At 46.0% G+C, this 25,525-nt stretch overlaps 1 protein-coding gene across 1 annotated transcript in view; it reads right to left on the bottom strand.

Annotated features, from left to right (window-relative positions):
* Positions 1-25,525, bottom strand: part of col21a1 (collagen, type XXI, alpha 1) — a 315,698-nt gene that overhangs the window by 114,058 nt on the left and 176,115 nt on the right. The window contains exon 17 of the mRNA XM_067985251.1: positions 24,350-24,403. Within this exon, the coding sequence (XP_067841352.1) occupies positions 24,350-24,403 (54 nt within the window). The remainder of the gene's footprint in view (positions 1-24,349; positions 24,404-25,525) is intronic.

The raw sequence follows: 25,525 nt of genomic DNA, 5'->3' as shown, positions 1-25,525 counted from the left end.
TGGAAAGAAAGAAAGAACTTGCATTTATTTAGTTCCTTTACATCTTCAAGATGTCCCAAAGCGCTTCACTGCCAATTTAGTTCTTTTGAAGTATAGTCACTGTTGTAATGTAGGCAAACGTAACAGTCAATTTATACATAGCAAGATCCCACAAATAATAATGAGATAAATGACCAAATAATCTGTTTAGTGGTCTTTGTTGACCTGAACACTGGGAGAACTCCCCTGCTCTTCTTTGAATAGTGGCATGGAATCTTTTATGCCTACCTGGAGGGCAGAAGAGGCTGCGGTTTAATGCCACATCTGAAGGACAGCACCTCCAATAATGCAGCATTCCCTCAGTACTGAAGAGTTAGCCTAGATGTGTGCTCTGTTTCTGGAGTAGGGCTTGAATCCTTCTGATTCAGAGGCAACAGTGCTACTACGAAGCCAATGATTCACCTCCAGTTCCTACCAAATATTGCTTTTATTGTTATTTGGATGAACATATTGTCCCATCGTTTTATCCCCCCACATCAGTTGGAAGCTGAATGTCTTTCTCAATATGTAGATGCTTGTCAAGCTCTAAGTTATGCTATTGTGTGAAGCAATTTTGAACATCTGCAGCATTATTCTTTTTCTATCAGTTGAAGATCCAAGACAAACTGATCACCAAGCAGCAATCAGTGAATGATTCAGTGTAGAATATACTACCATCGTGCACCAAAGCAGCTCAGTGGCAGGTCACTGTACCTGTGCTACGACTGTGTCGTGGGCGTCTCTCAATCAGGTTCCAATACAGTAATTCTCGCACATTTACCAAATGCTGGTCTATTTTCGACTCCTGTACAAGGGCTACATTTTGAAATTTTCACTGATTTAGCCTAGATGGAACTTCCAGGCTAAATTATATCATTATGTTGCTATTAACTTAAATGTGGTTCACAAAGGATTATTCCCAAAAATATACTAGGTATGTGGGATATTGTTTAGGGTAAATTCGCTAGAATTCTAACTGTCGTAGAAATGCATCATCTAACAATAACATATTAGTTTGAGATGATGGGAGATCTTGGTCTCAATGGTCGACCCACTGGCTATAACTACGAAGGTTAGAGAGGAGATATTTCCTTTTTTTTTGCCAACTAAAGATGTACTTTAGGCTACAATATATAAAGCTCATTACTAGGAGGCTTCCCAAACTGAAATTCTAAAATACTTCATGAATGATTGAAAATAAGGCTGCTTAAAATTCCAGTTCCGACATAGTTACGCATTCTCCAGCTGCCTCTAGCATACATACCTCTCAAAGCGCAAATGAGCTATACAATATGTGAATTTAAATTTGCTTACAATACTTCCCCTGCACTTTCTATCCGGCAACAAATCAAGTTTATGATAATAGGAGTTTAGCAAAATAACATCTTCAAATGCCTGTGTAGACTTCCAAAATGATTTTTTACTGTTCAAAATTATTTAACTTCTTCAAAAGGAACCTAAATTGAAGCAGTGACATCCAGTTTAAATACTGTAAAAATTTTTACTTAGAAACTTATTTACAGATCAAGCTACAGTACAAAACATGAGCTACACCAGTGATTAGATTATGATAGGCAAACTCCAACATAAGCAGCACTATGAATTGCTAAATGAAAAACAATTTGACCAACAACCATCTAGTTCACCGTCAGCCATCCTGCTAATCACATGATACAATGATAATGAAGCAATCAATCTCTATCAATTAGTCTAAACAGACCCAGACGTGAGTCGAGGAAAACCGCCAGTGGTGGAGACTCTCCCCGCGATCTGCCGACGCCCCCCAAGATCTCTATCTCTCCACCGCAATCTCTATCCCTACTCACGATCTCTATCCCCACCTGCGATCTCTATCTCTCCCCCGCGATCTCTATCTTTCCCCCATGATCTGCCGACCCCCCCGCAATCTCTATTTCTTCCCGCTATCCAAAGTCACCTGTTCCTCCTAAGCATGTTACACTTATCACACGTCATGTCTCAAATTACTCATATACTGCATCCCAAATATTATTTACTGAAAGAAATCTATCTAATTTGCATTTGAATGAATCAATACTATTTGTATCCACTATCTCCTGAGGGAGCCTGTTGCATAGATTGTCCACTTGCTCACTGAAATAATGGGCCTGATATTTATGGGAGGTGGGGAGGGAGCGGGGGCGAGTGTCAGCGGCCGGGAAACCTGGAAATGTCAGAAAGGCGGAGGTCCTGTCCAATTTAACAGCAGGACCTCATTAATTTTTTTTGCTCCATGTCCCACCCAACAGCTGGCCAGATTGAGAGGCTAGCTGACTGCCGGGCGGAAAAGTGTGCTGTAGAAGGCAGCAGCTGGGGTGCGCTGGGGTCAGTCCCCGGCGATCAAGATGATCGAGTGGGGGGGCGACTTGGAGCACAGCAACAAGGAGGGAGTGAGTGAGAGATTGCGGGGGGGTCGGCAGATCGCGGGGGAGAGATAGAGATTACAGGGGGGAGAGATCGCGAGGGAGAGATCAACAAAGTGGAGGGTTGGCAGATCGTGGGGGAAAAGCAGATCGTGGGGGAAAAACAGATCACGGGAGGGGGGGAAGAGATCAAGATAGCGGGAAGAAATAGAGATTGCGGGTGGGTCGGCAGATCGTGGGGGAAAGATAGAGATCGCGGGGGAGAGATAGAGATTGCAGGTGGGGATAGAGATCATGAGTAGGGATAGAGATTGCGGGGGAGAGATAGAGATCGCGGGGGGCGTCGGAAGATCTCGGGTGGCGTCGGCAGATCGCGGGGAGTGTCGGCAGATCGCGGGGGGTATCGGCAGATCGCGGGGAAGGAGAGATTGCGGCAGAAGATGTTCTTGTGGGGGCCGTGGAGAAGCATTTCTGCTCCTCATGGCCTACTAACAGTGCTGGGAAAGCACTTACCTGCTCGATTCGGTACCTCCTGCCTCCCTTCAGCTGCCGGCTTTCCCGACCCCTGGGAAACCAGCCTGAAGTCATTAAATTTAGATGGCTGCTAAAATCTGAGGAACATAGCCTCATTAACATATTATAATCACGGACCCCCCTCTCCAGAGCGGGTTACTTGGATGCCCCCCGACCGGTTAAACGAAGATAGTCGTGTTCGCAGCCAGCTGGGGTCGGGTTTCACCTTTTTAACAATTTAACCCCCTCCCCCGACCCTCTCACGCCATCTTGGGGGGAGGGGGGGTTAAAATTACCCCCAATGTTTCCGCAGATTAGTTTTGAATTTACCCCCCTTCAAGCACAGGCCATGTCTTCTGGTTCTACTGTTCTGGATAAGGTGAAATAGCTTGTCATGTTTGACATTATCTAGTCCCTTTAGAATCCTAAAATTAGCAATCATATCATCTCTTGACCTCTTTTCCAGTGAGAACAGGTCCAATTTACATAATCGCTCTCCGTAATCCAATCCCTCCATCCCCTCAATAATTCTGGTTGCTCTCTTCTGTATCCTTTCAATAGTTGCAATATTTTGTACTGAGGCGAACAGAACTGTACACGGTATTCTAAGCGCGGTCTTACCGATTTATAGGTTTATAAATCTGACATACTTTATGCAAATTATGCTAAAAATTCTGACTTGCTGAAACTAAGCTGTATAGAACCTGGAATGCATAACTTACTGCCTTTGGAAGAGGGTAAGAAATTTAGTACAACAATTTACATAAGAGAACAAGAAATATATCAAGAAATGTTAGGTTTTTCTGTCATTTGTTACCCTCCGCTGAGCATGAGACAGATTTTATCTGAAGTATGCAGAGACTGTAAAAATTGATGGCAGCTTGATTGAGTTCAAATTTCATCTGCAGATCAGAACAGGCTGTTCAAATGAATAAATTACCACATACAAACTTGTAGTTAAAGGCCACAGTAGTGTGTGCTCTTAGTTTTGGCCCCAAAGGAAAAGATAAATCAATTTTTAAAACATTCTTCTTCAGTTATCACAGAAAAGAATTCTAAATTCACTAAATACCAAAGCAGACTTGTCAGGGTCAAGGAGAAGTTCCACAATTTGACTGCCAATGGCGGGCACTTGATTTCAATGGAATAAAAATCAGGTTGGTTCTATAAAGCGCAGGCGATCTGCTTCACCAGTTGCGGAAGATGAAAATCTATTCCCACCAGTCATCTTAATTTCCTTCTCCATCTTCAATAGAATTAACCCATTCATTTCACAAGCATTGTGAGGACATTTGCTACACTCCATTACCAAAGCTGCAGTCTCAACACCAACTGGTACCTTCTCAAGGCCACAAATGACACTGGACAGAGGACACCACAAACAAAGCTTTACTAGTGAATGTATTAGGAAACTTAATATTATTTCCAGACAAGCATCCTTTATTACAGCAGGTAACATTGTGTTTTCACAGATGTTCAACTAAACTTTCTCAAGATTGAGATTTACGATGAAGGTCTGGTTATGTGCTGGATTGTGGAGATACTCCATTCCCAGTGGACTGTTCTCGGGTTGCCAAAGCTCTTAAATTATAATTCCTAATTGCCTTCAATAAAATATTATTTTTAGTAATATGCTCCTTGGTGACAGTCTACTGTTTGCTCTTTAGCTTTTAAAATAATTTGCAATTCAGTAGCAAATGTCACCATCAAAACAAACACTCAATTTATTTTTTCCCTTCAACTCCTTTTAAAGACACGAAACATTTTCAAAATTTCCTGTGGAAATTTACTTATTTATCCTGCAATTCAAAGTAAACATTTGATTAAATTTAATAATCAGTATAATAAGATTCTGCAGGATTATTAATCTAAAATTGTATAAAATACGATGCAACCATATAGATTTTTGTTCTTGGAGGGGCTCTAGATGAGAATGCCAGTGCTGGAGAATTAAATTTATTCCACTCCCAAGGGCAAGTATTGCACGAGTTAAATGAAGGGTAGGGTTGAATCTATACTTACATTGGGTGCATGATCCTCCTGAAAATAATGGGAAATGGTGGTACTGGCAGCATTTTTGTGACTTTTGGATTGGCAGTGACAGTAAGCACACAAATATCTCTACATTACCCACTCTCTTTAAAGTCCCTAGATCCAATGGTATGGAGCTAATGACCAGGGCCCCAATTTTAACCCGGGCGGGTGGGTAGCAGAAACTGAGTGAGCTTGAAACTCTCGCGTTTCAGAAAACCGGCCCGGGGTATTTTATCTCCCGGGTCTCATTAGAATCTCATGGAGAGATCTCCCACCCGATTCAATGACCCGCCAGGAAATGCGCTGACTTCTGATGCGCAATTTCTGGCCTATTTAAAGCGGGAATGCACCCTCTCAAAGCAAGGTTGCATTCCCTTCTGTAAGATTTCACAGTTTCATTGCAGGAAAAGGAAATTGCACAGAAATGAGTAGCAGGTAAGCTCCCAGGTTCTCTCAAGCCTCCCTGGAGGACGTGATGGAAGAAGACAGGTGAGGATGGAAGTTCTCTTTCCAGCCAGTGACAGGAGGATCCTAAAACACCAAGTCCACCAGGCGTGGAGAGAGATTGCTGAGATTGTCAGCTCCAGGAGCATCACCCCCCTAGGAGCTAGATGCAGTGCAGGAAGCACTTCAATTACCTCTCAAGAGTAGCAAGGGTTAGTACAGCTCTTCATTTCTCCAGCTGTCTCAACACATGGTAACAGTCCTTTCCCCCTATCTCCACCACTCTCAGTAGTTCTCTTCTCTCCATCACATCCTAAACCACCTAGCACAAAGTCACACTAGACCAGTTCTCATTCTCATTGCAAACACACACTCACCTCTTCTTTGTCCCCTTTACAACAGCCACTTGTACCATTCTCTTCAAGCATGCTAGCCTTTGCACAATCACCAATGTCTCGATTGGCTCCTTCCACACCTGCTTTCAATTCAACACCTTCCCATCCTGATTGCCTCTTGCTTCTTCTCCCTCTCAGCACCTACATAACAAGCAGAAGCCCCACACATCTGCACTGTCCTTTGGAGGAACTACTCACTAACTCTCGCACTTTTTCTCTGCAGGGCTAGATAGCGCACAACACCAGAGAGGGGAATAAGATTGGGGGAGGACCACCCAATCTCATGGTGCTGTTGGAGCTGCAGCAGCAAGAGCTGGAGATGCGGCCCCTCCGGCGCTGTCAAGCAAGAAGATTTTGAGGCTGGGGGCTTCTGTGAACATGGTCTCTGACTATTACTTGCACAATCTACATCAAACTGCATATCACCTGCTACTATTCAGCTTCTCAGTGCCATCACAATTTGTCCCTTTTCTCTTTCCTCTAGGTCGTTCTCAACAGCCACACACCCCCGAAGAAGACACCAGAAGGATTTTGGACTTTTTGATATAAACCTTTTGGTGCCCGCTGTTAAGGAAGACTAAGTAAGGCATATGGAGTAGGAACTGTCAGAGTGATTTTCGACCTGGGAGCAGAACGTGTTGCCCTCTCTCAGGATGCCAGTATGTCTGGTCCCTCACCACCCCCTCAATCAAGACCAGCCATGATGTCAGAAAGCCAGCTGGGTCAGACTGCCCCTGCCGCAGCCAAAGTGCTGCAATCTGCAGCCGGGCCCTCAGAGGCTTGAGCCTCCCATAAGTCATTGCCTGGCACTTGCTTGGTGCGAATGTTACTTGCCACTTATCAGCCCAAGCCTGGATGTTGTCCAGGTCTTGCTGCATGCGGGCACAGACTGCTTCATTATCTGAAGGGTTGCGGATGGAACTGAACACTGTGCAATCATCAGCGAACATCCCCATTTCCGGCCTTATGATGGAGGGACGGTCATTGATGAAGCAGTTGAAGATGGGTGGGTCTAGAACACTGCCCTGAGGAACTCCTGCAGCAATGTCCTGGGGCTGAGAAGATTGGCCTCCAATAACGACTACCATCTTCCTTTGTGCTAGGTATGACTCCAGCCACTGGAGAGTTTTCCCCCTCATTCCCATTGACTTCAATTTTACTAGGGCTCCTTGGTGCCATACTCAGACAAATGCTGCCTTGATGTCAAGGGCAGTCACTCTCACCTCACCTCTGGAATTCAGCTCTTTTGTCCATGTTTGGACCAAGGCTGTAATGAGGTCTGGAGCCGAGTGGTCCTGGCGGAACCCAAACTGAGCATCGGTGAGCAGGTTATTGGTGAGTAGGTTATTGGTAAGTGCCGCTTGATAGCACTGTCGACGACACCTTCCATCACTTTGCTGATGATTGAGAGTGGACTGATGGGGCCGGATTAGATTTGTCCTGCTTTTTGTGGACAGGACATACCTGGGGGCAATTTTCTACATTGTCAGGTAGATGCTAGTGTTGTAGCTGTACTGGAACAGCTTGGCTAGAGGCGCGGCTAGTTCTGGAGCACAAGTCTTCAGTACTACAGCCAGGATGTTGTCGAGGCCCGTAGCCGTTACTGTGTCCAGTGCATTCAGCCATTCCTTGATATCATGTGGAGTGATTTGAATTGGCTAAAGGCTGGCTTCTGTGATGGTGGGGATATCGGGAGGAGGCCGAGATGGATCATCCACTTGGCACTTCTGGCTGAAGATGTTTGCAAATGCTTCAGCCTTGACTTTTGCACTCACATACAAACATATGAATTAAGAGCCAGAGTAGGCCATTCAGCCTCTCGAGCCTGCTCTGCCATTTGTTAAGATCATGGTTAATCTGATTGTGACCTCAACCCTACTTTCCTGTTTACCTACTAAAATGAGGAATCTATCTAATTCAGCTTTAAAAATATTCAATCACCCTGCCTCCACCATTCTCTGGGGAAGGGAGTTCCACAGACTCACGACCCTCTGAGAGGAAAAATTGCTCCTCATCTCCGTCTTAAATGGGTAACCCCTTATTTTTAAACTGTGGCCCCTAGTTCTAGTCTCTCCCACATGGGGAAGCATCCCCTCAGCATCTACTCCTTCTAGTCCCCTCAGGATCTTATGTGTTTCAATAAGATCACCTCTCATTTTTCTAAACTCCAGTGTATACAGGCCCAACTTGTCCAACCGTTCCTCATAAGATAACCCCCTCATCCCAGGAATCAGTCGAGTGAACCTTCTCTGAACTGCCTCTAAAGCAGTATTCTAGATGTTGTCTCACCAATGCCCTGTGCAACTGTAGCAAAACATCTCTACTTTTATATTCCATTCCCCTTGCAATAAATGACATCATTTCATTTGCCTTCCTAATCACTTGCTATACCTGCATACTAATTCTTTGTGATTCATGTACTAGGACAACCAGATCCCTCTGTACCTCAGAGTTCTGCAATCTCTCTCCATTTAAATATACTGCTTTTCTATTCCTCCTGCCAAAGTGGACAAGTTCACATTTTCCCACATTATACTCCATCTGCCAAATTTTTGCCCACTCACTTAACCTGTCTATATCCCTTTGTAGACTCCTTATGTCCTCTTCACAACTTACTTTCCTACCTACCTTTGTATCATCAGCAAATTTAGCAACCATATATTCGGTCCCTTCATCCAAGTCATTGATATAGATTGTAAATAGTTGAGGCCCAAGCACTGATCCCTGTGGCACTCCATTCGTTACATCTTGCCAACCTGAAAATACCCCTATTATGCCTACTCTCTGTTTCCTGTTAGCTAACCAATCCTTTATCCATGCTAATATGTTACCCCCTACACCATGAGCTCTTATTTTGTGTAGTAGCCTTTGATGTGGCACCTTGTCAAAAGTTTTCTGGAAATCCGAGTAAACCACATTCACGGGATCCCCTTCATCCACGTTGCTTGTTACTTCCTCAAAGAACTCTAATAAATTAGTCGAACACCATTTCCCTTTTGCAAAGCCATGTTGACTCTGCCTGATTGCATTGAGATTTTCTAAGTGTCCTACGATAACCTCCTTAATAATAGATTCTAGCATTTTCCCTATGACAGATATTAAGCTAACTGGCCTGTAGTTTCCTGTTTTCTGTCTTCCTCCTTTCTTGAATAGAGGAATTACATTCGCTATTGTCCAATCTGACAGGACCCTTCCAGAATCTAGGGAATTTTGAAAAATTAATACCAATGCATCTACTATCTCTGCAGCCACTTCTTTTAAGACCCTAGGATAAAGTCCGTCAGGACTGGGGGACTTGTCAGCTTTTAGTTCCAATATTTTTTTCAGAACCCTTTCCCTGGTGAATATAAATGTTTTAAGTTCCTCCCTCCTTTTCACCTCTTGATTCACAATTATTTCTGGCATGTTATTTGTATCCTCTACAGTGAAGACAGACGCAAAATATCTGTTCAATTCATCCGCCATTTCCTTATTCTTCATTATTAATTCCCCAGACTCTCTCTCGAGAGGACCAACGGTCACTTTACTTACTTTATCTTTTTAAATACCTGTAGGAACTCTTAGGGCTCAATTTTAGCACCCGCGATCGGCCTGGCTCCAACCCGCCCCATTTCCAGGTTCCCCACTGACGCGCTGAAATGCGCGCGCAGCCCCCGCATGTGGGACTCCCGCCGGTAATTAAAGCATGTAGTCATGGACATCTGCAGCCTCCTTCATGCCGAGCAGCTCCTGGCTGGCCCGAGCACCATCTTCTTACCTGTCGCTGTCAAAGTCACCACTGCCCTCAACAACTTCTCCTCCGCATCCTTCCAGGGTGCCACCGGGGACATCGCCGACGTCTCTCAGTCGTCTGCACAAAAGAACCCTGCAAATACACCTACACCCACTCTTCAGTGACACAATGGGTGGCATCAGTTGTGGGTCTTCATTGTGATCCTCAGGAAAGGGCATTATTGCACAAACCAGACAAGATTCGCTAAGACATGGCATTAGTGGTGCCAATATAATATGTGATGTGAGTTGCTTAGCAATTAAATATAAGTAAAAACCATGACAAACCCTCAAACACCCTTGTGCATCTCCTTCATGCTCACGACACGTTTGCCTTACACTGCCTACTGCACATATGTGATGCATGCCCTGTGGCTGCAGCACAGGTAGTGGCAGGTTGAGTGAGGCTGACTGTGAAAGAGATGCATGAGAGGGTGAGTATGAGATAGAGCCATGAGATTGTATGAGGATTGGGTTGAGTGGTAGTGGCGGGATGAGTACTGGCGAGGTGAGGAAGTGCAGGTAAGATGAGGATGAGGTTTGAGTGGGTGTGAGGAGTGATGTGACAGAGTAGTGTTGGCTGTGCAGAAGGAGATGTGGGGTGGGGGCGGTGATGGGGCAGACGGAGTGTAGGGGAATGAGTAAGTGTACTCACTTTGGCTGACCTACTTAGGTCATTGGAGCACCTCCTGCACTGTATGCAGGTGCGTGATATGTTGGTGGTGCAGGTGACCTCCTCTGCCACCTCGAGCCAGGCCTTCTTGGTGGCAGAAGCAGGCCGCTTCCTCCCGCCCGCCGGGGGGAAGATCTCTGTCCTCCCCCTCCTCCTCACCCCATCCAATAAAAGCTGGAGTGAGGCATCATTAACCTGGGAGCAGCCTTCCCCCTGGGCTGCTCCATGCTGTACTTTTTCCTATTTCTTGCAGCATCAGTCAGTGGAGGACTGCCCCTTTAAATAGAGCTCCTCCAGCTGACAGACCTTACTGCGCATGCGCAGTCCGCCCGCCGTGCAGCTTAGCAGCGGGGAACCCGGAAGAACAGGTAAGTGGCTCCAATCAGCCTGCGACTGCGCGCGAAGCAGACTGATTTCACCGGGCGCGTTACCCACACGCCCAATCGACCACCTGCCGCGAACCCGCCACCATGGTAATACCGGGCCCTTTGTCTCTTTCTCTTTTGGGTGTTAGAAATTAGAATCTATGTCTTACAAATATAATCAATTAGACCTTTTCTAAGTGTCAACAGAATACAGATGAGATAATTAGTTGACTTCAAAATTCAGCTGGTGTCTTTTTTGAAAATTGAATTAATGCCATGAACAAACATTCCTCCGTTCTCGCTGACCCCAGTGTTTCTCCTTCAGCTTAATACAATTTCTTAAGTTTATAGAACACTAAACAACAGGTATGTAATCATTACTCTGCCATTGTTCTCACTCTCTCTCTCTCTCTCACATACACAAAAATGCTGTCACTCTGTTCTAAAAAAAACATTCAATATAGACTTTATCTGAATAATGCTTTTGAATGTGTCCTCTAGCATTTCTCTAATAATTTTGAAAAATGTTTTGGCAGAGGGCAGAAGCTGGAGAAAATATTCCTTTAGTACAGCTGACTGAGGGTATCATTTGCATTTTGGGAAATTAGGTACACTGCACATGATTCATTCCTCCAATGATATATTCCTCCAATGAATACACAACAAATAGACAAGGCAAAATTCCTGCACTGCCTAGCATAGAATATAATTTTGTTATTCATTGTCTATGTATTAAAAGGAAAATTACTATTTTTCATACATGCAACGGGCCCAACTAAGGGATATTGGGTTAACTTTTACGAATGCTTATGATGCATTGCATTGCATGAAGGAATGCGTATCAGGAACTCAGGTTTGGAAGTCAGCGCACCCCACACAAATTCCTGATATGTGCTCCCATCATGCAGGAGTACTAATACGTAGAACCTATCCCATATTTTCCTCTGGGTATTAACTTGAATAAAAAAAGAAATGAGTAGACAGGTCAGCAAGACTTGCAGAAATCTTCAATTGACTTTTCATCGGCTCCTCTGAAATAGGCATAAGTAAATCAACAGGGGAAAATGTTGCTTATAAATGGCTTGTTAAGGACTGTGTAGCCTTTGTTAACAGCTTATCTTGAGGAAATCATGCACAGGAAGGGAAGAGTAAATGGAAATTGAGCCCTGAACTCCCATTTGGAATGGGGAGGGGTTAGTTATATGAAGGGGTTAGTTATGTTAAAAGGGTATGTGCGTATTACATTTCTTTGCTCTATTTATTGCTACAAATAGTGAACATGAAAATCTTCAGAAATGCATTTACAATGTTATTATCCATAGCAACCAGAGGAATTCTTATCCCATTTCCAATATAAATCAATAGCATGAGAACACTTGGAATTTTTTTTTAACAGCTAATAATTGTCACCTTATCTAAAAAAGTTAAAAGAACCACAAACAATAACTTTTCCCAAAAAATAAATTAATTCAGAGCTGTCCCATTTTTTTTAAGAACTTCTGAATGAGAACTGCCTATTCCTCATCTCGAACCACAGGAGAATCAATGGAAACCCTGGAGAAATAGCATAAACGGCCAAAGTTAACCATTGAGTCAAAAATATTACACGTCATCTGGTCTTCTTAATGTGGCCTTTACATCATGTCCATTTAGTTTAAGAAACTAATTTCATTAAAAAAAGAAACATTCACGTCAAATTGTTAGAAAGTTAATGTCAGGCCAGAATTCTATTACATTCGACTCAAGATAAAAGAGTGGAGATTTTCCTAGATCTGCACTCGGCGTGCTAGATCGTGTGAGTGCAGCAAATATTGGAAAATCGGACTGGTCAGAGATTGTAAAGGGATTTTATTTAAATGGAAGGACAGTGGATGATTTTCTTTTCAGGTGGTGCTCCGACCAGCCCGATTTTCTGATACAGAATCATACATACATAGAATCAGACAGCACAGGAGAAGGCCATTCGGCCCATCGTGCTTGTGTCGAAATATCCGCTGTGCTCAGGCAATCCAGTACACCTGAGCAAATACCCAGGTAAATCTCCCTTAATGTGTTCCTATCATATTTCACAATGCACGACATGTTGCCCTGAGGAATTAAAACAAAACCTGCCCACTCAATTTGCAACGTGCATGTTATTTTGCTGTGTATAATGAAAAAAGCAGAAATGATTTAATGCAGCAAGCAGGCACCTTTAAGTCTGCTTTATTGTTTTAAAGTTGATGTGTATACTATTGCTATTGTGCTGTATGATATTCTGGGTCTTCACTGAGTATTTGACAGTCCATTGAATAATAAAACATATTAAAAATGATGTTTTGGTAGGAATTTTATGGTCATCTGATCACAAGGAGTAGGGAAGAAGCCAAAACAATGGAAGCCATTTGATGGGCTGCCTGGTCGGTTTTGATTGACAGCACACAGTGCAGCCTGACTGCAATTCCAGTGCCCTCTCTCCTTCCCTAATTTTTTGGACCCTGATCTTTCTTAATAAATGCCATGATCAGAGTCACAGGTTTACAATCAATGAATAAGTCAGATCTCATTCTTACCACAACTTTTTTCAATTTTTTTTTACTGATGTTTTGGGGATTAAATTTTTCAATTGGAGTAATTTTTTCTGTAAGTCAGTGGCCACTACGCTGGAATTAAAATTCCTCTGTTTGCAACATTTACGGAATTGGTTAATGTGGTCTGCCTGTTCTGCTGGATATTAGAAATCCTTTAGCACTACTTGGAAGAAGAGTAGTGAATTCACCTAATGTTCTGGTCAACACCTTCCCTCAACCAGCACCACCAGAAGTAGTTTAACTTATTATTCATCTCAATTTGCTGCGTTTCTGAAAGATGTGATGAGGTATTCTATGAAGGTATTCTAAGGTACTCAAGTCTCTTTTCTTTGTTATTGGCATATATAATTATGAATAGGGATAATTAAAATAGTTTCTTTTACTGATTTCCACCGATAAATTACGGGTATGGTAGCGTAATGGTTATGTTCCTCGACTAGTAATCCAGTGTAAGGAATCTTACAACACCAGGTTATAGTCCAACTGTTTTATTTGAAAATCACAAGCTTTCGGAGGCTTTCTCCTTCGTCGGGTGAGTGTCGGTGTTGTAAGATTCCTTACATTTGTCAACCCCAGTCCATCACCGGCATCTCCACATCATGGCAGTAATCCAGTGGCCTGGAGTAGTGGTGTTGGGGGTAATATACTGGCATGGATAGAGGATTGGCTAACTAACAGAAAACAAAGAGTCGGGATAAAAGGGTCATTTTCATAATGGCAATATGTAAATAGTGGGGTGCCGCAGGGCTCAGTGCTGGGGCCTCAACTATTTACAATATATATCAATGACTTGGATGAAGGAACAGAGTGGCTTGTGGCCAAATTTGCTGATGATACAAAGATAGGTGGAAAAGCAAGTTGCGATGAGGACACAAAGGGCTCGATATTACCAGGGTGGCGGGTTCGCGGCGGTGGGGGGGGTCTATTGGGCGCGTGGGTAATGCGCCCGGTGAAATCAGTCTGCCCCGCGTGCAATCGCAGGCTAATTGGATCCACTTACCTGGTCTTCCGGGTTCCCCGCTGCTGAGCTGCGTGTCGGGCGGACTGCGCATGCGCAGTAAGCTCTGTCAGCTGGAGGAGCTCTATTTAAAGGGGCAGTCCTCCACTTACTGATGCTGCAAGAAATAGGAAAAAGTACAGCATGGAGCAGCCCAGGGGGAAGGCTGCTCCCAGATTTAATGCCTATCATTGGATGGGGTGAGAAGGAGGCGGAAGACAGAGATCTTCCCCCCGGCGGGCGGGAGGAAGCGGCTTGCCTCTGCCACCAAGAAGGCCTGCCATCAAGAAGGCCTGGCAGAGGAGGTCACCTGCACCACCAACATATCGCCCACCTGCATACAGTGCAGGAGGCGCTGCAATGACCTAAGTAGGTCAGCCAAAGTGAGTACACTTACTCTTTCCCCTACACTCCGTCTGCCACATCACCGCCCCCACCCCACATCTCCTTCTGCACTGCCAACACTAGTCTGTCACATCACCCCTCACACCCACTCAAAACTCATCCTCATCTTACCTGCACTTCCTCACCTCGCCAGTACTCATCCCGCCACTACCACTCAACCCAATCCTCATACAATCTCATGGCTCTATCTCATACTCACCCTCTCATGCATCTCTTTCATAGTCAGCCTCACTCAACCTGCCACTACCTGTGCTGCAGCCACAGGACATGCATCACATATGTGCAGTAGGCAGCATAAGGCAAACGTGTCGTGAGCATGAAGGAGATGCACAAGGGTGTTTGAGGGTTTGTCATGGTTTTTACTTATATTGAATTTCAGAACAACTCACATCACATAATATATTGGCACCACTACTGCCACGCCTTTACGAATCTTGTCTGGTTTGTGCAATAATGCCCTTTCCTGAGGATCACAATGAAGACCCACAACTGATGCCACCCATTATGTCACTGCAGAGTGGGTGTAGGTGTATTTGCAGGGCTCTTTTGTGCAGACGACTGAGAGACGTTGGCGATGTCCCCGGTAGCACCCTGGAAGGATGCGGAGGAGAAGTTGTTGAGGGCAGTGGTGACTTTGACAGTGACAGGTAAGAAGATGGTGCTCGGGCCAGCCGGGAGCAGCTTGGCATGAAGGAGGCTGCAGATGTCCACGACTACATGTCGAGTGACTCTGAGCCTCCGTGTGCACTGCTGCTCAGACAGGTCCAGGAAGCTGAGCCTCGGTCTGTGGACCCTGTGGCGAGGGTAGTGCCCTCTGCGACGCATCTCTCTCTGTAGTTGCCCTCCCTCCTGCTGTGCAGGTGGATGTGTCACAGCACTGTGTTGTGGAGCTCCACGTATTAGGACGGCGTGGCCGGCGAGGCTGGTGATGCTGTTCGCCCTCCGAGGAGGTCATGACTGCAGCTACGGCAGCCCCCATCCAGAAGATGTACATCTGAGGGGGTCCGCAAGGTAGGTACATGTGTCTGGACCCCGGGGTAAGTGTGCAAGTTTGTGCATTTTATTGTTAGGAGGAGGGTAGTGGAGGCCAAACTTTGTCCAAAGTGACAGTGTGGCCTCCTGCAATGAGTGAGGGTCTCCCCCCCCACCTGTCAAATGGACCTATGCAGCTGCCACAGGCTGATGGCTGCAACACGTCCATTTCAACTGGGAGTGTTTCCCCTAGTACGGGAAACAGTCTCAGTTGTTTGTAAAATCCCACCCCTCCTGAAATATCTCCTTAATCAGGTCTGTTAACGACCTGAAATATCAGAATAAATACTTTTAAGTTGCACCCCGCCGGCTTTAATTGCCTGCGGGAGTCCCACATGCGGGGGCTGCGCGCGCACGTCAGCGCGTCTGTGGGGAACCCGGAAGTGGGTGGGTTGGAGCCGGGCTCCCAACCCGCTCCGGGATTCCCCGATTTTCGGAGCCCCCCCCGCCAGGAATGCACCCGATAGCGGGTGCTAATATCGAGCCCAAAGTGTCTGCAAAGGGATATTGACAGGTTAAGCGAATGGACAAAAATTTGGCAGATGGAATATAATGTTGGAAAATGTGAAGTCATCCACTTTGGGAGGAAAAATAAAAAGGCAAAATATTATTTGATGGAGAAATACTACAAAATGCTGTGGTACAGAGGGATCTGGATGTCCTCGTACATGAAACACAAAAAGTCAACATACAGGTGCAGCAGGTAATCCGGAAGGCAAAGGGAATATTGGCCTTTATTTCTAGGGGGATGGAGTATAAAAGCAACGAAGTCATGCTACAACTGTACAGGGTGCTGGTGAGACCACACCTGGAATTAAGCGTACAGTTCTGGTGCCCTTATTTAAGGAAGGACATACTTGCATTGGAGGCAGTTCAGAGAAGGTTCACGAGGTTGATTCTGGGTGTGGAAGGGTTGTCTTATGAGGAAAGATTTAACAGGTTGGGTCTATACTCATTGGAGTTTCGAAGAATGAGAGGAGATCTTATTGAAACATACAAGATTCTGAGGGGACTCGATAGGGTAGATGCTGAGAGGATGTTACCCCTCATGGGGGAATCTAAAACTAGGGGGCATAATCTCAGAATAAGGGGTTGCCCGTTTAAGACGGAAATGAGGAGGAATTTCTTCTCCCAGGGGGTCGTGAATCTTTGGAATTCTTTACCCCAAAAAGCTGTAGAGGCTGAGCCATTGAATACATTCAAGGCTGAGTTAGACAAATTTTTGGTCAGCAAAAGAGTCAAAGGATATGGGGAAAAGGTGTGAAAGTGGAGTTGAGGTAAAAATCAGATCAGCCATGATCTCATTGAATGGCGGAGCAGGCTCGAGGGGCCGAATGGCCTATTCCTGCTCCTACCTCTTACGGTCTTATAGTAGTAATCCATGAACATAAGTTCAAATCTTGTGGCAGTTTATGAGAATTTGAATTCAGTTTTTAAAATCTGGAAACAAAAAGCTGGTACCAGTAAAAGTGACCATGAAGCTGTTGGATTATCGTAAAATCCCAACAGGTTCATTAATGTCCTTTAGGGAAGGAAACCTACCATCCTTACCCGGTCTTGGCCTATACTTGACTCCAGTCCCTCACCAAAGTAGTTGGGCTAGAAATTCGGCTGTGTAGCGCCCATTTTAGACGCACTACGCGGCTTCCTGAAGTTCCAAAATGGCGTCCGGGATGCGTGTACACGCTTCTAGCATGACGTGTGCCGAATGCCATCTTGGCAAAGGGGTTTGCGCAGGCGCAGGTAACAAATGCTGGCAGCATGTAAAGTAAGGCGAATATGCGTTTGAGCAGTGTGCAACGCTGAGTTAAAGGGACAGACCCCATTTTGGCACTTAACGCTGCAGCCAATGCACTGTCTTAATCATGACCAGCTAAACATGTCCTAAGCAGCCTGGAGGACCCGCACCCCCCCCTCCCCAACAGCGCCATTTAAAGGGACTATGCAGGATTTACAGGTTAGTTGCTGAATTATTGCTTCTGGCTGCTGATGCAGTTGTACCCGTTTCTGGAGGTCTCCTATACTTGAATGCTAGGACTAGGAGACATAGCTTAACATTTAGAGCCTGGACTTACAGGAGTGAAGTTAGGAAATGCTTCTACGTGCAAAGGGTGGGAGAAGATTGGAATGCTCTTCCGCAAAAGATAGGTGATGCTAGCTCAATTGTTAATTTTAAGTCTGAAATTGATAGGTTTGCTAACCAAAGGTAATAAGGGATATGGGGCTAAGGCGGGTATATGGAGTTAGGCCACAGACCAGGCATGATCTTATTGAATGGAGGAACAGGCTCGAGGGGCTAAATGCCACTGCCACTTGCTGACTCCTGTTATGTGCCACCTTCTCCTGCAAGAAAGTGGGACATGTGTCAGTGAGTGTCCTGCAGGGTGTTTGGATGATGTGCCTGTCATGGTTGAATAGTTGCCAGTGCGTGTGATCTGTGACTTGTGGCTGTGCGGCTTGCAACAGCGGTAATGTGTGAGGGTGACAGGAAGCATCTGATTGGAAGAGCTGAGTACTGATTGAAAGGACGTCATTTTAGCACCCGCTATCCGGTGCGTTCCTTGGGGGGGGGCTCCGAATATCGGAGAATTCCGGAGTGGGTCGGGAGCCCGACTCCAACCCGCCCACTTCCGGGTTCCCCACGGACGCGCCGGCATGCGTGCGCAGCCCCCACTGGTGGGAATCCCGCAGGCAATTACAGCCAGCAGGATGCCACTTGAAGCTATTTACTTTACTTGTGCAGGTCATTAACTGACCTGTTTAAGGGATTATGTGAGGAGGGGTGGGATTTTAAAGCAAACTGGGACTGTTTCCTATCATGGGTAAGATGGGTATAGAGGGATATGGGCCAAGTGCAGGCAATTGGGACTAGCTTAGTGGTATAAACTGGGCGACATGGACATGTTGGGCCGAAGGGCCTGTTTCCATGTTGTAACTTCTATGATTCTATAAATACACCTACACCCACTCTGCAGTGACACAATGGGTGGCATTAGTTGTGGGTCTTCATAGTGATCCTCAGGAAAGGGCATTATTGCACAAACCAGACACGATTCGCAAAAACATGGCAGTAGTGGTGCCAATATAATATATAATGTGAGTTGGTCAGAAATTCAATATAAGTAACAACCATGACAAACCCTCAAATACCCTTGTGCATCCCCTTCATGCTCACGATACGTTTGCCTTACGCTGCCGACCGCACATATGTGATGCATGCCCTGTGGCTGCAGCACAGGTAGTGGCAGGTTGAGTGAGGCTGACCGTGAAAGAGATGCACGAGAGGGTGAGTATGAGATAGAGCCATGAGATTGTATGAGGATTGGGTTGAGTGGTAGTGGCGGGATGAGTACTGGCGAGGTGAGTAGGTGCAGGTAAGATGAGGATGAGGTTTGAGTGGGTATGAGGGGTGATGTGACAGAGTAGTGTTGGCAGTGCAGAAGGAGATGTGGGGTGGGGGCGGTGATGTGGCAGACAGCGTGTAGGGGAAAGAGTAAGTGTACTCACTTCGGCTGACCTACTGCGGTCATTGGAGCGCCTCCTGCATTGTATGCAGGTGGACGATATGTTGGTGGTGCAGGTGACCTCCTCTGCCAACTCAAGCCAGGCCTTCCTGGTGGCAGAGGCAGGCCGCTTCCTCCCGCCCGCTGGGAGGAAGATCTCTGTCCTCCCCCTCCTCCTCACACCATGTATTGATACCTGGAGTGAGGCATCATTAAACTGGGAGCAGCCTTCCCTCTGGGCTGCTCCATGCTGTAATTTTGTCTATTTGTTGCAGCATCTGTCAGTGGAGGACTGCTCCTTTAAATAGAGCTCCTCCAGCTGACAGATCTTACTGCGCATGCGCAGGCCGCCCGACGCGCAGATCAGCAGTGGGGAACCCGGAGGACAAGGTAAGTGGATCCAATTGGGCTACGATCGCGTGGGGAGCTGATTGATTACACCGGGCGCGTTACCCACGTGCCCGATAGCCCCCCCGCCGAGAACCCGCAGCCCTGGTAACATTGGGCCCAAAGAGTTTGTTGGTAATTGGGTGATGGGGGTGTAGTGCGTGGAGCAATGGATGCGGCTAGTGGTGCAGTTGGTAGGAGATGTCACTTGACAGTTGACCTCATTCACCTTGACTATTCATGTCAAAGCTTTGGACTTCTTCCTGCACTGCATCCACATTTGTGGTGCTATGTGCCTGGCATTGACTTCATTCCCTACTGCCTCCCACTGCCTTGGGAGCATATATCTGGAGGGCCTCTTGTCCTCCTGCTGTCCACCTCTTGCACTAAGGCCTCTAGTGCATCATCAGAGAACCTCAGTGCACGCTCTCTCGCAGGCCTGGTACAAACTCAGATCGGCACATTGGTGATGTCTGGCATGCAGATTGGAGGATGTGGGATTTCATAGTGCGCAACCTTTATTCAATGTTTTAACATAACTCAACAGTTTGTAAACATAGGGACGGGACCAGCATCTGTGTTTTATGTGTGCGATATCTGATCTCCGTTCCGACTCCGTGCAGACCTGTATCTTAGTTTTTGCAAATAAGAGGTGCAGGCTGCCTTTAACAGGTGCAGCCTGCCTTTAAGAGTTGTGAGCAACTCATGGGATATCTGGGCCCCCCTGCTGGTGAGAAGTGGAGAGGATGGAGAAAATGGAGAGACAGACACAGCTAGGCCTTCACGCTGCACATCAATCAGGTAAATGAAGTTGCAGCACCAATCTAACATGTTGGTACCACGGGGCACGGGCTAATCACGCACTATGATACCTCGCCTGGATTCGGGGGTTAACCAATTTAACCCCGTTGACTCTTAACAGCCCTCTGAAGTGGCCTAGCAAACCATTCAATTGTATCAAACTACTACAAAGAATAACAAGTTTAAACCGGACGGACACCATACAGACTGTAGTGGTTCAAGAAGAACCGTCTCAAGGTCAACTAGGAATGGGAAGAAAATCCTGACTTTGCCAGCGCCACCCACATTCCAAAAATTACTTATAAAAAATAATTTCTTCCTCAATTTGAGAAAAAAACTCCCTGAAATTTCCCATTGTTTTCTTAGCATTGCATCCGTGACGTCAGCATGCTCACTGCATGCTACGTGTGCCATGCTGACATCATGGATTTGATGTGCGCACACCTTTGGACCTGATTTTCGCCAGGCAAAGAAATGAAGGCTGTGCAATTTTGATTTTTGTTAAGGGGGTCAGATCATCTTTAGGTACCGCTGCAAGGACGATATTCTTTGTACTGCAGCAAACACGAGTCTTTCCTTCCTAGTCAGGTACACAGCAAGGACAGCGGTGCCCTGTCATGGTTTACTTTTAATTTAAAAAGTTATCCAGGGGTTAAATGATCATTAGATGGTAACCTCCATAAAAGTGGTGTCTATGATCTGCGTGTGTAACTGTGAGATGTCCTTTAGATTGTCTGTACTTTTCTTTAGGTCCCTTCCTTGATTTCTTGAGTTTTAGCAATGTTCAGATTAAAAACTGTTTTTTACTGATACTCTCAGAATTTACTCAGGTTTTTGGGGTTAAGTTTTTTTTCATGTGATTTTCTCCTGTTTTTAACACTAAAAATGAAAACTGAAACAAAAACCAAAAAATACCCTGGGCTGAAACATGGCAATCAGAAACTGAATTTAAAAGACCCTTAGTTACGTGCTATAACAATTCATGACCAATAAACATTTCCAACATTTTTAATGAAATGATTCAGCCCCCTGATGAAATTTGCTATGTAGTCCAATACTGCAAAATTGCCAAACTGAAGTGAAGAGAATCACCTACATGAATATTACAACATTTCCGAGTATTTATAGGCATTAACTTAAATATTTATGAATAACACAGACAAGGCAATTGGATGGTAATGTTCACACCATTGTTAGCAATGACATCTGATTGTAATTTATTTCTACAATACCACAAAAGCAAAGATCATCCTCTGATTCACAACTTCTAGGGCCCGATGTTACCAGGGCTGCGGGTTCTCGGCGTGGGGGCTATTGGGCGCGTGGGTAACCCACGCGCCCGGCGAAATCAGTCTGCCACCCGCGCGATCGCAGCCCAATTAGATCCACTTACCTTGTCTTCCGGGTTCCCCACTGCTGATCTGCGCGTCGGGCAGGCTGCGCATGCGCAGTAAGATCTGTCAGCTGGAGGAGCTCTATTTAAAGGGGCAGTCCTCCACTGACAGATGCTGCAACAAATAGGAAAAATTACAGCATGGAGCAGCCCAGAGGGAAGGCTGCTCCCAGTTTAATGATGCCTCACTCCAGGTATCAATACATGGGGTGAGGAGGAGGGGGAGGACAGAGATCTTCCTCCTGGCGGGCGGGAGGAAGCGGCCTGCCTCTGCCACCAGGAAGGCCTGGCTCGAGGTGGCAGAGGAGGTCACCTGCACCACCAACATATCGCCCACCTGCATACAGTGCAGGAGGCGCTGCAATGACCTCAGTAGGTCAGCCAAGGTGAGTACACTTACTCATTTCCCTACACTCCATCTGCCACATCACAGCCCCCACCCCACACCTCCTTCTGCACTGCCAACACTACTCTGTCACATCACCCCTCATACCCACTCAAACCTCATCCTCATCTTACCTGCACCTACTCACCTCGCCAGTACTCATCCCGCCACTACCACTCAACCCAATCCTCATACAATCTCATGGCTCTATCTCATACTCACCCTCTCGTGCATCTCTTTCACGGTCAGCCTCACTCAACCTGCCACTACCTGTGCTGCAGCCACAGGACATGCATCACATATGTGCAGTAGGCAGCATAAGGCAAATGTGTCGTGAGCATGAAGGGGATGCACAAGGGTGTTTGAGGGTTTGTCATGGTTGTTACTTATATTGAATTTCTGACCAACTCACATTATATATTATATTGGCACCACTACTGCCATGTTTTTGCGAATCTTGTCTGGTTTGTGCAATAATGCCCTTTCCTGAGGATCACTATGAAGACCCACAACTGATGCCACCCATTGTGTCACTGCAGAGTGGGTGTAGGTGTATTTGCAGGGCTCTTTTGTGCAGACGGCTGAGAGACGTCGGCGATGTCCCGGGTGGCACCCTGGAAGGATGCGGAGGAGAAGTTGTTGAGGGCAGTGGTGACTTTGACAGCGACAGGTAAGAAGATGGTGCTCGGGCCAGCTAGGAGCAGCTTGGCATGAAGGAGGCTGCAGATGTCCACGACTACATGTCGAGTGACTCTAAGCCTCCGTGTGCACTGCTGCTCAGAGAGGTCCAGGAAGCTGACCCTGTGGCGAGGGTAGTGCCCTCTGCGACGCATCTCTCTCTGCGGTAGCCCTCCATCCTGCTGTACAGGTGGATGTGTCACAGCACTCTGTTGTGGAGCTCCACGTGTCAGAGGTGGACGGCGTGGATGGCGAGGCTGGTGATGCTGTTCGCCCTCCGAGGAGGTCATGACTGCAGCTACGGCGGCCCCCATCCAGAAGATGTACATCTGAGGGGGTCCGCAATGTAGGTACATGTCTCTGGACCCCGGGGTAAGTGTGCAAGTTGGTGACTTTGATTGTCAGGAGGAGGGTGGTGGAGGCCAAACTTTGTCCCAAGTGACAGAGTGGCCTCCTGCAATGAGTAAGGGTCTCCCCCCCCACACCTGTCAAATGGACCTTTGCAGCTGCCACAGGCTGACAGCTGCAACACGTCCATTTGAACTGGGAGTGTTTCCCCCAGTGTGGGAAACAGTCCCAGTTTGCTATAAAATCCCACCCCTCCTCACATAATCCCTTAATCAGGTCAGTTAATGACCTGAACAAGCAAAATAAATAGCTTCAAGTGGAACCCCGCTGGCTTTAATTGCCTGCGGGATTCCCACCAGCGGGAGCTGCGTGCGCACGCCAGCGCGTCAGTGGGGAACCCGGAAGTGGGCGGGTTGGAGTCGGGCTCCTGACCCACTCCGGGATTCTCCGATTTTCGGAGCCCCCCCACCAGGAACGCACCCGATAGCGGGTGCTAAAATGATGCCCTAATCACTGGCTCTGGGAATTGGCTGTGCTACAACAAAAGGTCATGCCTCATTAGCCTTTAGAAGGGCCTGTGTTTCCCTTTGTTCCTGGCACAAGGGAGGATGACTCTGTGCCTAAAAGGACTACTAGAATCCAGTCTTACAGTGCTCTATAGTTATTATTTGTGCAGCTGGATTAAACTAAAGCAATATTATATTTGACCAAACTAAAGTAATATTATATTTGACCAAGTGAAAAGAACCAGAGGAGCAAAAGAGAATGGAAACTATTATAATACTGTATTAAATGATCAAGTGGCAGAAATTCTAGAAAAGTAAATGTCGTATTAATGTTCAATTATTGTACAGATTAAAAATCCAGAGGGTTAAAGATGATTGCTAGGAAGAATACTCACTAAGATCTTACAATGAGATTTCATGTGTAAAGATAAATAAAGTATAAGACATGTCTACATGAATAAGAATTGATTATTAACAGCCTGAATTATTTGTTTATGTAGAACTATAATTAAGACGTATGGGGGGTTGAAATTGGCCTTTGGCGGCAGTGCAAAATGGGCAACGATGAATCAGCAGCTCGTTTTACACTCAGCACGAAAATTAGGTGGGATTTAAACAGGCAGCTGATTTGCTATTGCCGATTTTACCCTACCGCTGAAGACCAATTTCACCCCATGGTATCTGAGGAAAGAAGCAGTACAGTACATCTACAAGTTGAATATCTAATTAGTATATCTTAAATGTACTTACAGGCCTTCCCGCCATTCCATCCAATCCTGGAAGACCGACCTTTCCAGGTTCTCCCTAAAAAATAAGAAAATTTTGCATGATTTCTTTAGAGGACTTTTAACAACATAATCCAAACCATTTGCCATGTAAGATTATATCCTTTACCCCTTCACCAAAGCTAAATGAAATGAGAATATTAAACAAATAATATATGTGTCAGAAGTAAACTGCACTCTTCGGGGCTTTTTACTCCCCATTAATTTTCTGATGCCATACTGGTTATCGATAGTTACTTAGTTTAGGAAAGGTATATTGTATCAGTAACGGTCAATGATATTGTAACATGCCAACTGCTGCATTGCCTGAGATCCGCTAACTCAATACAGACTGGAAACTAACCTGGAATGCTTTAGTCTGTATAATTTAGTACTACATCACGTTATCTTTATCGACTAGGCCGTTGGGGGCGAGCCTGAAAGAATCTAACAAGTGATCTTCCATGGGTTTCACTAAATATATTTTACTACCTCTTATCCGAAATGGATGGAGTAAGGGGGAAAAAATTGGATAAGGGTCCATTTCGGGCGGGGGTAGTGTGATGCGCTAGTATCTTGTGCCCGATGGATCCTATGCAGGCAGCACATGAACTTCGTGCTGCCTGCTACTTACCATGATATCTCCGTGCAGCCAGCGCAACCCGCTCTGCTGAGAGGCTGCTCGGAGAATGAGGAAGTTGGAAATGAGGCGTGCACAGCACACATCATCAGCAGCCTGCACCTCTTAAAGGTGCAGGTGCACATTGCAAATGGCAGGTACACAGCTTACTTGCAGGAGGGAAAGATGGCCATGAGAATAGCTGGACCGGCATGAGAGAGGGCTCCACGCATCTCTGATGATGCTCTGGGGGCCCTCGTGGAAGGCATGGACGAAAGGAGGGCCAACATGTACCCTCCGGACTGCAGCTCCACAGGCATTGGCAGCCTGTGGCGCAGGAAGTAAACGCCAGGAGCATTGCACCACGCAAGTGGGTGCAGTGCCGAAAGATGTTCAATGATTTGACACGAGTGGTCAAGGTGAGTGAATGCAAGTGTCAAATGGCACATCCTACCAACTGCACCACTGCTCCAAGCACGGCACTCACCGTCACCCACCACCAACAAACACTGCCCATCCATACGCAATGTTGCACTCGGCATG

Source organism: Heptranchias perlo, chromosome 5, assembly GCF_035084215.1.
Source record: "Heptranchias perlo isolate sHepPer1 chromosome 5, sHepPer1.hap1, whole genome shotgun sequence".
Taxonomy (NCBI): Eukaryota; Metazoa; Chordata; class Chondrichthyes; order Hexanchiformes; family Hexanchidae; genus Heptranchias; species Heptranchias perlo.
This window is presented reverse-complemented; position numbering and strand designations above follow the sequence as displayed.